Genomic DNA, 13,780 nt, shown 5'->3' on the forward strand with positions numbered 1-13,780 from the left:
TTTTAGTAGGACGTGAATGATATTCGCGAGATTCAAAGAACCGTATCAGTAAAATGATCCCAACTTCCCATCACTACAAAACGTCATTCGCGCGTCTGAAACCGGAAGCTTTCAAGGGACAAATTTGAGAATGAAAATTCTAGAATGTTCATCAAAAAAAGGTCCCTCAATCCACTTTTCTCAGGATATAATGTTTGTCTAGTAATTTGAATGTGGCTTTCGAAAGGGAAGGCAACGAAAATACACACTGCTGTTTAAATCGCTTTTTTGTTCTAAAAAGCCTTTTAAAATGTCAATGACGTCGTATAATCAGCATTCCTTACCAGAATGCAAGCGTGTTATGGGCAACAACGACCGGCCCTGTAAGAAATCGAAAGGACAAACTCGTTCATGAAAATTTCGACCTATAATCCACGTTGAACTTGCAAAAACTACAATCAAATCTGAGATTTCTCAACAACAATCAGACAAAAAAGACAAATTTAGCCGTCTAGCTCCATAGACTCCCATTCATTTCCTGTCAACATTGCAGTACCAAAATGAAAAAATAATAATAAATATAACTGCAAGCAGTATTGGCGGATTCCTCCAAACACTGCGAACCATTGAAAAATGTTTATTCTTGACTAATTTTAACTGTATAGAAAAATGTATGCTGCAGAATTGCATACCAAATCTGAAATGCAATACCATCAAGATCCACAAGGGCCTTTATTTCAAGCCAGTAAGTGTAGGAAGGGGGCTTGGTGAGCTTATCCATTCCAGAAAGCCTTATATCTTTATGCATTAAGGCGTGGCCTGTAGCGCCACCTATGGGTAATGGTGGGCCATTTGTGGTGTGGTAGTTACTCTTGGCCTATACTATTAATATTTCAGGATTTTAAAAACTTTTTACCATTGCATATAAAATCGGAAATGCAATACCAACAGGATCCACATGGGCTTTGGGTAAAGTGTGGTAGTTACTCTTGGCCTGTACTGTCAATGTGTCAGGATTTAGAGACCTTTTTACTATTGCATACAAAGTAGGAAATGCAATGACACCAAGGTCCTCAAGGGCCTATGCTGATATTCAAGGAATGAGTGGGGGCTTGGTCAGCCCACACAGTCCTGATATGTTGCGTGTGTGTCTTGCCAAGCCCGCGCGTGTCAAGGGAAGAATGAGTGTCTGAGAATTTGGAGCATGCGCGGGGAGGAGCAGGGGACACATTTCATTGTAAATTTCCCTAGAAATTAGCCAAGCATGCATGTTTCAAAGATTCACCAAAAATCGACCTTTCATCTTAGAGTCAACTTTTTCTCAGATTTGTGTACTAAACATTCTCAAGAGTCTTCATATGAACTTGTTTGACTGGCTTACGTGTAAAGCATTGCGAACCATTGAAAAATGTATATTCTTGACAAATTGTAACTGTATAGAAAAATCAATGCTGCAGAATTTCCAATGGGATACCAAATCTGAAATGCAATAACATCAAGATCCACAAGGGCCTTTATTTCAAGCCAAGAAGTGAAGCGCTTTAATCTTCACAAGAAGTGAAGTGCTTTGTGCTTTAGGGCGTGGCCTGTAGCGACACCTATTGGTAATGGTGGGCCATTTGTGGTGTGGTAGTTACTCTTGGCCTATACTATCAATGTTTCAGGATGTTTTTAACTTTTTACCATTGCATACAAAATCGGAAATGCAATACCAACAAGATCCACATGGGCTTTTGTTAAAGTGTTTCTCGGCCTACACTATCAATGTTTCAGGATTTGAGACCTTTTTACCATTGCATACAAAATCGGAAATGCAATACCATCAAGAGCCACATGGGCCTTTGCTAAAGACCAAGGAATGAGTGGGGGCTTGGTCAGCCCACACTCTCCTGAAATGTTGCGTGTGCGTCTTGGCCGCGCGTGTGTCAAGGGAAGGCTGAGTGTGTGTGAGATTTTGGAGCATGCGCGGGGAGGAGCAGGGGACACATTTCATTGTAAATTTCCCTAGAAATTAGCCAAGCATGCATGTTTCAAAGATTCACCAAAAATCGACCTTTCATCTTAGAGTCAACTTTTTCTCAGATTTGTGTACTAAACATTCTCAAGAGTCTTCATATGAACTTGTTTGACTGGCTTACGTGTAAAGCATTGCGAACCATTGAAAAATGTATTTTCTTGACAAATTGTAACTGTATAGAAAAATCAATGCTGCAGAATTTCCAATGGGATACCAAATCTGAAATGCAATAACATCAAGATCCACAAGGGCCTTTATTTCAAGCCAAGAAGTGAAGTGCTTTAATCTTCACAAGAAGTGAAGTGCTTTGTGCTTTAGGGCGTGGCCTGTAGCGACACCTATTGGTAATGGTGGGCCATTTGTGGTGTGGTAGTTACTCTTGGCCTATACTATCAATGTTTCAGGATGTTTTTAACTTTTTACCATTGCATACAAAATCGGAAATGCAATACCAACAAGATCCACATGGGCTTTTGTTAAAGTGTTGTTGTTACTGTTGGCCTTTACTATCAATGTTTCAGGATTTGGGGAACTTTTTACCATGGCAAACAAAATCTGAAATGCAATACCAACAAGATCCACCAGGCCTTTGCAAAAGACCAAGGAATGAGTGGGGGCTTGGTAAGCCCACACTCTCCTGAAATGTTGCGTGTGCGTCTTGCCAAGCCCGCGCGTGTGTCAAGGGAAGACCTATGGGTAATAGTGGGCCATTTGTGGTGTGGTAGTTACTCTTGGTCTATACTATCAATGTTTCAGGATTTTTATAACTTTTTACCATTGTATACAAAATCGGAAAAGCAATACCAACAAGATCCACATGGGCTTTTTGTTCAAGTGTTTCTTTGCCTATACTATCTATGTTTCAGGATTTTGAGACCTTTTTACCATTGCATACAAAATCGGAAATGCAATACCATCAAGATCCACATGGGCCTTTTTTTCAAGCCAATAAGTGAAGGGAGGGGGCTTGGTGAGCCTATCCATTCCAGAAAGCCTTGTATCTTTGTGCTTTTGGGCGTGGCCTGTAGCGCCACCTATGGGTAATGGTGGGCCATTTGTGGTGTGGTAGTTACTCTTGGTCTATACTATCAATGTTTCAGAATTTGTATAACTTTTTACCATTGCATACAAAATCGGAAATGCAATACCAACAAGATCCACATGGGCTTTTGTTAAAGTGTTTCTCGGCCTACACTATCAATGTTTCAGGATTTTAGACCTTTTTACCATTGCATACAAAATCGGAAATGCAATACCATCAAGAGCCACATGGGCCTTTGCTAAAGACCAAGGAATGAGTGGGGGCTTGGTCAGCCCACACTCTCCTGAAATGTTGCGTGTGCGTCTTGGTGTGTCAAGGGAAGGCTGAGTGAGTGTGAGATTTTGGAGCACGCGCGGGGAGGAGCAGGGGAGACATTCATTGGAAATTTGCCTAGAAATTAGCCAAGCAAGCATGTTTCAAATATTCACCAAAAATCGACCTTTCATCTTACAGTCAACTTTTTCACAGATTTGTGTTATGAACATTCTCAAGAGTCTTCATATGAACTTGTGATTGAATCAGAGTATCAGTTTTTGACTGGCTGATGTGTAAAGCATTATTTTAGCGTTAGCGATAAGTTCAATTTGCTTTATATCAATCATTTTTAGAGATATGAATTTGCCTTTGCACATGGTAACATGTTGTAGTGTTTTCCTCCGATCTACCAAGTTTAGTGTTGATATCTCAAAGATTTGCTGAGACATGACTTCACATCCTGTTTGGCGGCTTTTCTGATGAATTTGATTGGCTGTACCGGACAGACGGTTATGAGGATCAAAATTCCTTTGATAACTTTTGTGAGGCTTGGTCTGAAGATCATCTCTGGTGATTTTGAAGAAGATATGAAAAAAATTGTAGGAGGAGTAGGCTTTCAAAGGTTTTTGATAAAACCGGAAATGGCGGGAAATCTATATAACCGGAAATTAACGCCATGGTGTGCGTTGAACTCGGCTTGATCCAGGGAATCCAATGGTACCTCATTTTTGAAAATGAGTCATACGGTTCAAAAGTTGCGTGTGTAAACACAAGTCCAACTTTGACCCATTGGTGGCGCTAGAGTGGTCTAATGGGAGACATGAAACTTGGTGTAGGTATAGAAGAAACTGTCCTTAATGAGTGTGCCAAATTTCACAAAAAGTTGTCGATGGGGTCTAGGGGCTGCCATTGACTCCCATGGTACAAGAATTACAAATAATAAAACCACCAATAACAATAGGTTTCCTCCTTACGGAGGAATCCTAATAATAAAACCACCAATAACAATAGGTTTCCTCCTTACGGAGGAATCCTAATAATAAAACCACCAATAACAATAGGTTTCCTCCTTACGGAGGAATCCTAATAAATGGGGGGCGGGGGGGAGAACCAGTCCCGAATACACCACCACAGCGAGCGCCCTGCTAATGCATGCAACTTCTGTGCCTGATGTGATGCTAGTTATAGGGACTTTCACGCTTAATGCTCGCGCGCCGCGAGCACATTTTTGGGGGGCAGATTTGAGCGAAAAATCTGTTTTTGGAGCTTTATGTAAAACAAACAAGCATAGCCGCCTTTTCAATTGGTAAAACATTGTCTCGTGAAGGTAATTAGGATTCCTCCGTAAGGAGGAAACCTATTGTTATTGGTGGTTTTATTATTTGTAATTCTTGTACCATGGGAGTCAATGGCAGCCCCTAGACCCCATCGACAACTTTTTGTGAAATTTGGCACACTCATTAAGGACAGTTTCTTCTATACCTACACCAAGTTTCATGTCTCCCATTAGACCACTCTAGCGCCACCAATGGGTCAAAGTTGGACTTGTGTTTACACACGCAACTTTTGAACCGTATGACTCATTTTCAAAAATGAGGTACCATTGGATTCCCTGGATCAAGCCGAGTTCAACGCACACCATGGCGTTAATTTCCGGTTATATAGATTTCCCGCCATTTCCGGTTTTATCAAAAACCTTTGAAAGCCTACTCCTCCTACAATTTTTGTCATATATTCTTCAAAATCACCAGAGATGATCTTCAAACCAAGCCTCACAAAAGTTATCAAAGGAATTTTGATCCTCATAACCGTCTGTCCGGTACAGCCAATCAAATTCATCAGAAAAGCCGCCAAACAGGATGTGAAGTCATGTCTCAGCAAATCTTTGAGATATCAACACTAAACTTGGTAGATCGGAGGAAGACACTACAACATATCACCATGTGCAAAGGCAAAATCATATATCTAAAAATGATTGATATAAATCAAATTGAACTTATCGCTAACGCTAAAATAATGCTTTGCACATCAGCCAGTCAAAAACTGATACTCTGATTCAATCACAAGTTCATATGAAGACTCTTGAGAATGTTCATAACACAAATCTGTGAAAAAGTTGACTGTAAGATGAAAGGTCGATTTTTGGTGAATATTTGAAACATGCTTGCTTGGCTAATTTCTAGGCAAATTTCCAATGAATGTCTCCCCTGCTCCTCCCCGCGCGTGCTCCAAAATCTCACACACACTCAGCCTTCCCTTGACACACGCGCGGCCAAGACGCACACGCAACATTTCAGGAGAGTGTGGGCTGACCAAGCCCCCACTCATTCCTTGGTCTTTAGCAAAGGCCCATGTGGCTCTTGATGGTATTGCATTTCCGATTTTGTATGCAATGGTAAAAAGGTCTCAAATCCTGAAACATTGATAGTATAGACCAAGAGTAAATACCACACCTCAAATGGCCCACCATTACCCATAGGTGGCGCTATAGGCCACGCCCAAAAGCACAAAGATACAAGGCTTTCTGGAATGGATAGGTTCACCAAGCCCCCTCCCTTCACGTATTGGCTTGAAAAAAGGCCCATGTGGATCTTGATGGTATTGCATTTTCGATTTTGTATGCAATGGTAAAAAGGTCTCAAAATCCTGAAACATAGATAGTATAGGCAAAGAAACAGTTTAACAAAAAGCCCATGTGGATCTTGTTGGTATTGCTTTTCCGATTTTGTATACAATGGTAAAAGGTTATAAAAATCCTGAAACATTGATAGTATAGACCAAGAGTAACTACCACACCACAAATGACCCACTATTACCCATAGGTCTTCCCTTGACACACGCGCGGGCTTGGCAAGACGCACACGCAACATTTCAGGAGAGTGTGGGCTTACCAAGCCCCCACTCATTCCTTGGTCTTTTGCAAAGGCCTTGTGGATCTTGATGGTATTGCATTTCAGATTTTGTTTGCCATGGTAAAAAGTTCTCCAAATCCTGAAACATTGATAGTAAAGGCCAACAGTAACAACAACACTTTAACAAAAGCCCATGTGGATATTGTTGGTATATTTTTCCGATTTTGTATGCAATGGTAAAAAGTTAAAAACATCCTGAAACATTGATAGTATAGGCCAAGAGTAACTACCACACCACAAATGGCCCACCATTACCAATAGGTGTCGCTACAGGCCACGCCTTAAAGCACAAAGCACTTCACTTCTTGTGAAGATTAAAGCACTTCACTTCTTGGCTTGAAATAAAGGCCCTTGTGGATCTTGATGTTATTGCATTTCAGATTTGGTATCCCATTGGAAATTCTGCAGCATTGATTTTTCTATACAGTTACAATTTGTCAAGAATATACATTTTTCAATGGTTCGCAATGCTTTACACGTAAGCCAGTCAAACAAGTTCATATGAAGACTCTTGAGAATGTTTAGTACACAAATCTGAGAAAAAGTTGACTCTAAGATGAAAGGTCGATTTTTGGTGAATCTTTGAAACATGCATGCTTGGCTAATTTCTAGGGAAATTTACAATGAAATGTGTCCCCTGCTCCTCCCCGCGCATGCTCCAAATTCTCAGACACTCATTCTTCCCTTGACACGCGCGGGCTTGGCAAGACACACACGCAACATATCAGGACTGTGTGGGCTGACCAAGCCCCCACTCATTCCTTGAATATCAGCATAGGCCCTTGAGGACCTTGGTGTCATTGCATTTCCTACTTTGTATGCAATAGTAAAAAGGTCTCCAAATCCTGACACATTGACAGTACAGGCCAAGAGTAACTACCACACTTTACCCAAAGCCCATGTGGATCCTGTTGGTATTGCATTTTCGATTTTATATGCAGTGGTAAAAAGTTTTTAAAATCCTGAAACATTAATAGTATAGGCCAAGAGTAACAACCACACCACAAATGGCCCACCATTACCCATAGGTGGCGCTACAGGCCACGCCTTAATGCATAAAGATACAAGGCTTTCTGGAATGGATAAGCTCACCAAGCCCCCTTCCTTCACTTCCTGGCTTGAAATAAAGGCCCTTGTGGATCTTGATGGTATTGCATTTCAGATTTGGTATGCCATTGGTAATTCTGCAGCATACATTCTTCTATACAGTTACAATTTGTCAAGAATAAACATTGTTCAATGGTTTGCAGTGTTTGGAGGAATCCGCCATTACTGCTTGCAGTTATATTTACGTTTACGTTTCTTGGCCTGGTTTTCCATTTTTATATTGTCTCTACTAGCTAGCTTTCGATCTGTCATTGTCACTTGGAATAGACCAACCGTCCTGGGGGAAAGGGGGGCCGGCCAACCGTGTTGCTGGCCAACCGTGTTGCTCAATCTTCTTCGAAATTTTTGTTAGTACATAATTCTTCCCTCAGGCCCAGAAGTGCTTTGGCCCTTCGGAAATTCTCCCTGTGCTCCCGATGGCCAGTCCGCTACTGTGTAGCCTACTGTTAATTTGCAGCTATATTTAGTTTTTTTTGCCGTAGCACCACTACAAATTACGGGAGTTTCACGCGAGAAATGACAAAACGGGAGGGGGGCGGGCGATGGATGTGAAATACGGGAGACTTCCGGGGAAAACGGGAGTGTTGACAGGTATGGTTTAAATGTTTATTACCAACAAGCAAATTGCGCTAATTCGTTGGAAAATTTACCCTGCAACATGGCCTTTAACTTTACCGCGATTTGTTTTGTTAGTTGGGAATAGTATCTCTAAATGCTAGCTACTATTAAGAGAATATTAGAAGTAGGCCTAATCGTACAAGTAAATAGTAACAATACATACATCCAGTTTTGCGAGCGTAATCTCACATCTAATAGCTAGCTAGTGTAGGGCTTCAGAGAGAGGACAATAGCAACAGTAGGTTGAAACAGACGAAAGTATGTTGATGATTTAGTTTGTTGATCTTTAAGATATTCACCTGAGAATGGGGCATACCACACTGTTTGACTCTTGGATTTCGGGCTGTGGAAAGGGGATAATCGACTCTCTCCTCTAAACTCCTGGGGTACTTGTTTGTATTGTCTGCTTTAGTGTAAAGTGACAAAGGGGTGGTGAAGGCTAGGATGGCGCTAGCTACTACAATTTTGTTGAAATGTCAATAAACATACACAGATGTATTAAAGGACTGGGACGCTTAGAGACAGAAAGAATGTGGACACCACATGTATCCACAAAGGGTCCGTTGATTCGGTGACTCAACCCATTCACCAGGAACAATTAAACTATTAACATATTTTTTTATACCCCTCATGGCTCGAACCCGACGCTCTGCTCCTCCCCCACTGAGCACCGTCCTGTCCTACGAGTCTCCTCTCCAGGGTGTTGCTGTTGTCCCCCGGTCATGGCGTTGAGTTCACTTCTGCTTCTGTCCGCAGCATCATCAACGGATTTGCGCTGCCGCTGAAGGCAGAGCACAAGCAGTTCCTGATGAAGGTGCTCATCCCCATGCACACTGCTAAAGGACTGGCCCTGTTCCATGCCCAGGTAACTGTCCCAGCGCTCACCTGATAACGCTGCAGGACAGGGCCTAACCATCTAAATACTCATAGAGATTTGTACATTTCTTGGGGTCCATATTTTGTTTTGGATTGTATAGCCACCTAGTGGCTGTGACATCAACATGTTTGGTATGTAAAACCCTTTCTGATTCTGATGTGAATAGAGCCCTTGCAGGCCCCATATGATATGTACAGTTTGTTTCGTGTCATACCTTCTGTTCACATAAAGCCCTTTCTCTATCCCATGTTCCTGTTAGCTGGCCTACTGTGTGGTCCAGTTTCTGGAGAAGGATCCTACCCTCACTGAGCCGGTAAGCTTAGAGCGTGATGTGCTGTCTGTAGAACGGTCACTTTGAGAGGATACAGAAAGCACTTCATGCTGTAAAAAAGGATCCTGGTCATACAGACTAAGTTCGCTCAGTCTTCTGATCGTAAAACTCAAACATGAGAGACCGAATTATCCTTTTTTACGGTTCCCTTTTGTGTTCGCAGGTGATTCGTGGGCTGTTGAAGTTTTGGCCCAAAACCTGTAGCCAGAAGGAGGTATGTCTGTAATAGCCCCTCTCCCATGCTAAATCAGTCTGTAATAACCCCTCTCCCATGCTAAACAAGTCTCTAATAACCCCTCTCCCATGCTAAATCAGTCTCTAATAACCCCTCTCCCATGCTAAACCAGTCTCTAATAACCTCTCTTCCATGCTAAACCAGTCTGTAATAACCCCTCTTCCATGCCAACGATGACTAGACATGTCCCACCTAGCAGATCTTTGTATTGATGGTCCTGTGTGTTGTCTCCATCTCTCCAGGTAATGTACCTGGGTGAAATCGAAGAGATCTTGGATGTAATTGAGCCCACACAGTTTAAGAAGATCCAGGAACCTCTATTCAAGCAGATCTCCAAGTGTGTGGCCAATCCCCACTTCCAGGTACATGTGAAAGTGCACACACACAACAACTTAAGCTCATTTTCCTTTTGAAAGTGTGTTTGCCTCAAAGTGGATGTTCCACCTAACATGCATCCCTGTCCTGAGGAACGGAGAAGGGCTGTATCTGGAGAGACAGCAACTATGTGTGTTTCTTTCAGGTAGCTGAACGAGCTCTCTACTTTTGGAATAATGAGTACATCCTCAGTCTGATTGAGGAGAACATCCACAAGATTCTGCCAACTATGTTTGGCAGCCTTTACAGAATCTCCAAAGAACACTGGAATCCGTATGTATGGCATTCAGCTTTCACCTCATCACCCTCTGACACCATGTCACGACAGCTGATTCTCACCTCCCCTAACTGGTTCATCACTTCAGTGCCACATACCAAAACCCTACTGTGCAGGAGTTTAGAAACATCTGTGCTGACTGTTTCATCCAAAGAGCATAGTTCTACAGTATTTCAGTGGTCAGAGTCAAAAAATGGACCGTATTTTCAAGCTACAACGCAAACTAACCACATGTCAGCTAAAAGGTGCGGCAAACAAAAATAATATTACAGTGCCATAACACTATCTCAATTCCTCAACTATACTGTAACAATAACATTTTGATTACAGTAGTGTCTAGTACAGTGCAGCAGAAAGATCAACATATTTAAGTCCAACTTCATCTATTCATGGGTGCATTATCTTGACAGTGGAACAATAGTATCTTAAAGACAAAGTGCTGGGAAGGGACACAGTTGCAGGAATCACAAGAATATTTATCTGATGAATGTGCCCTTAAGCTGTGCAAAGCAGAAGTTAGACTCAAGTTGAGACCATATTCCTAGAGAGGGTACAATTTCTGGGGAAATTCCTAACTTCTCCACAAAAACGTAAATTAGGCCTGAACTGTCAAACAGAATGTTCGAGCAAATACGCAATCGGTACGGGACTTACATGTAGTCATTTGGCAGATGCTTTTATCCAGAGCTACTTACAGTATGTACAGGGACATTCCCCCGAGGCAAGTAGGGTGAAGTGCCTTGCCCAAGGACACAATGTCCTTTGGCTCGGCCGGGAATCAAACTGGCAACCTTTAGATTAATAGCCCGAATCCCTAACCGCTCAGCCACCTGACTCCCTCCACTGACATTGTCTATGTAGTGCAAAAATTAGTTATTTTTTAAGGGGGGTGAAATAATGAGTAAACAAAAAAATATATGAGAGAGAATATAGGTTGTGCCAACCAGAGATATCTGCAACATCATGTTCACTGTCCTCTGAAAGCTGTTGATGCTGTTCACTCTGTGTGCATGGACAGGGTCATAATGCCCGTGTATATGTGTCTATTCCTCCAGGACGATTGTAGCCCTGGTGTACAACGTGCTGAAGACCTTGATGGAGATGAACAGCACACTGTTTGACGAGCTGACGGCCTCCTACAAATCAGACAGGCAACGGTGAGTGAGCTGCCCCCTAGCTGCAGCTGGTGTCACTGTGCTTCCACACCTCTGTGGCTGTCTGTCCAAATGGGCTAAATTCAGAAGGAGCACTTATGAGGTGCTTACTTGGCAAAACAAAGTTTAAGTAATACCTGTGTGTACAGTTAGAATCTTCATCACGCAAACTAGTTCAAACAAGATGGCCTCTCTGACCTCCAGGGAGAAGAAGAAGGAGCAGGAGAGGGAGGAGTTGTGGAAGAAGCTGGATGAGCTGCGGCTCAGCAACTCTGTGTTGGTCCAAAACAACAGCCACAGCCTCCTCAACGCCCACAACAACAACAGCAACAACAACAATCACGGTGACGACCAAGAGAAGAGCACCACGGCCACCATCGCTGCAGAGCTGGAGGGCCTCGCCGTCGCCATGGAGACCAAGGAGAGCATCACAGAGGCCAAATGACACAGGACTGCATTTTCTACTCCTTAATGGTTTGAGACTGTCAGGAAGGGGAGAGCGGGAGATGGAGGAGAGATAATAGCAAAAAGAGAAAAAAAGAGAAACCTCATCAGTATGTTAAATCTATATAAATCTACTTCAATGCCAGCAATTCTATGGCAGGAAACATATATTTCAACTTAAGACTATTTTTGGATGTTACGGTGTGGCCACAGTATATTGGTAAACATTTTTTGTCTGATCAAAGATTTATCCTTTCACATTTAGTTTCCTAACTGAGAATTTTTTTGTGATATTCATTGTATAAAAATACGGGAGTTGCAGGGGGGGATAATAACTTGAAAATAACGTTTCTGATTGTGCTGCACTTAGAGAAGCTCAATGTCTATTTGAAGATGTTGTCTATTTTGTATGTGCTTTCCTCACTGCTGCCAACACACAGGGGTGCAAACTTTGAGATGGGGGAGAGGGGGTGGCTAGAGAGCCCAGGGTGTTCATATTTCCCAAATGAGACCTTTGTGAATGTCACTATCATGAGATCTTGTGTTGTTCGGATGTTTGATATTTCTATCTGAATACATGAAGCTTAATGTTCTAGCTGTTGTGACACCTGCAGACCTGCAGCCAGAAGACTATTTACAGTAAGTATTGAAATGACATTAGACTTTAGACAAATGAACAACAGAATGGGCACAGATTTAATTACATATTTTTTCAGTCTGAATATATAATTGATAAAAAATATGAGTAAAAATGAGCCATATATTTTTTTCCAGAGTATTGTTAGGCAAAGATCTTGGTTTTTAAACTAGGTGGTGACAGATTGTCTGGTTTTGCAGATAAAACATGGCTGGATGGAGTTAGTGTGTGTGCGTGTGCATGTGTACAGTATGTATGAGGGGGTTGTCTGCTTTATCGTGTCTGTTCTCTATTGTAGGTCCCACTCTTTCTGATGCCTTTTCTGTCAGAGTGTACCATTCCAATCTCTGTGACATACAACTGTGTGGGGAACCTGTTTTGTAATGATAGACCTTATATAGGTTTTGAACACCATCAAAATAAAGTCTACCTTAAGTTTCTACTCAATGTACAGTAGTACCGTTTGATTTTGTGTTGAGTAGCAGTGGATGGTTGTACCCACAATGTGGCGCCAAAGTCTACAAATAGTGACTTAATCTACTTTCTACTACTAGATTCGTTTGTAAAGAATGACAGGTTGGGAAACTAATGCTGGGGACACACCACAGGATAATCGGGCCTATTTCGGCCCTTCCGACAATCCTAGGTAACATGTCCCGATTATCTTGATGGTTACGCAGATTTTATCAGATGTTCCCTTGGTGTGAGGTGTGTCAAGAGTGACCACCCACTGTAAGAGCAAAACGGCTACATCTAGGATTTTATTGTCCTCATGTTTGTGGTCTCTCACAGTTTGAAAATCTTATAAGATTTTAAAAATCGTATAGTGTGTCCCCAGCATTAGTAATGCTGACTCAACATTACTAATACTCAGCATTACTAATTACTAATACTCAGAATTGCTGAGTACACACCACAAAATAATCCGTCTGATTTTGGGACGATTTCCCCTTCCGAGAATCCTAGATAATGTCCCGATTATCTACAGATTATTTTATAGGTTTTTCCCGTGGTGTGAGGTGTGTTAAGAGTGACCGATCTTGCTCGGAAAAACCTCGGAGCTGCCCCGACAGAAATCCTGAGGTGTGGGGGGAACGCCGAGGACAAACACCACATTATACGAGCAAAACGGTTACATCTAGGATTTTGTCCTCATGTTTGTGGTCTCTCAAATTTGGAAATCTTAAAGGGTTTAAAAAATATTTTTGTGTGTACCCAGCATAAGATGATGCTAGCAGCATGTTATCAAGTTCCTGATCATTTTAGGCACTGATTGTCCGGGGGATATAAACATTTGAAAACATTTGAAATGTTTCCCTTAAACTATCGATAAATTGGAAACATGGATATCGCATGCTAATGAAAATGCTTTTCATTACTAATGTTAACAAAAAACTACAAAGCAGCGCTCGTATACAGGCAATCATCCGTCCACTCACGTGTGTAACCTACACATGTAGTTGAAGGTCTTTGACGTCAACGATTGGTGTAGTGAGAGATGGTCTTAAGCATCAAGACTG

At 41.9% G+C, this 13,780-nt stretch overlaps 1 protein-coding gene across 7 annotated transcripts in view; it reads left to right on the top strand.

The window, feature by feature from the left end:
- Positions 1–12,707, top strand: part of ppp2r5a (protein phosphatase 2, regulatory subunit B', alpha isoform) — an 89,136-nt gene extending 76,429 nt beyond the window's left edge. For 5 of the 7 annotated variants that reach the window (XM_084699618.1, XM_084699620.1, XM_084699617.1 and 2 more), the window contains 7 exons: positions 8,687–8,795; positions 9,067–9,120; positions 9,302–9,352; positions 9,616–9,735; positions 9,894–10,021; positions 11,081–11,182; positions 11,384–12,707. In XM_084699618.1, coding sequence (XP_084555744.1) covers positions 8,687–8,795; positions 9,067–9,120; positions 9,302–9,352; positions 9,616–9,735; positions 9,894–10,021; positions 11,081–11,182; positions 11,384–11,624 — 805 coding nt within the window. In that variant the 3' untranslated portion in view covers positions 11,625–12,707. Of the gene's footprint in view, positions 1–8,686; positions 8,796–9,066; positions 9,121–9,301; positions 9,353–9,615; positions 9,736–9,893; positions 10,026–11,080; positions 11,183–11,383 lie in introns of all 7 variants that reach the window. The other 2 variants (XR_014758435.1, XM_084699622.1) reach the window with 2 other exon arrangements.
- The last annotated feature ends 1,073 nt before the right edge of the window (positions 12,708–13,780 follow it).

Source organism: Hypomesus nipponensis, chromosome 6 (assembly GCF_054491055.1).
Source record: "Hypomesus nipponensis isolate SF chromosome 6, ASM5449105v1, whole genome shotgun sequence".
Lineage (NCBI taxonomy): Eukaryota > Metazoa > Chordata > Actinopteri > Osmeriformes > Osmeridae > Hypomesus > Hypomesus nipponensis.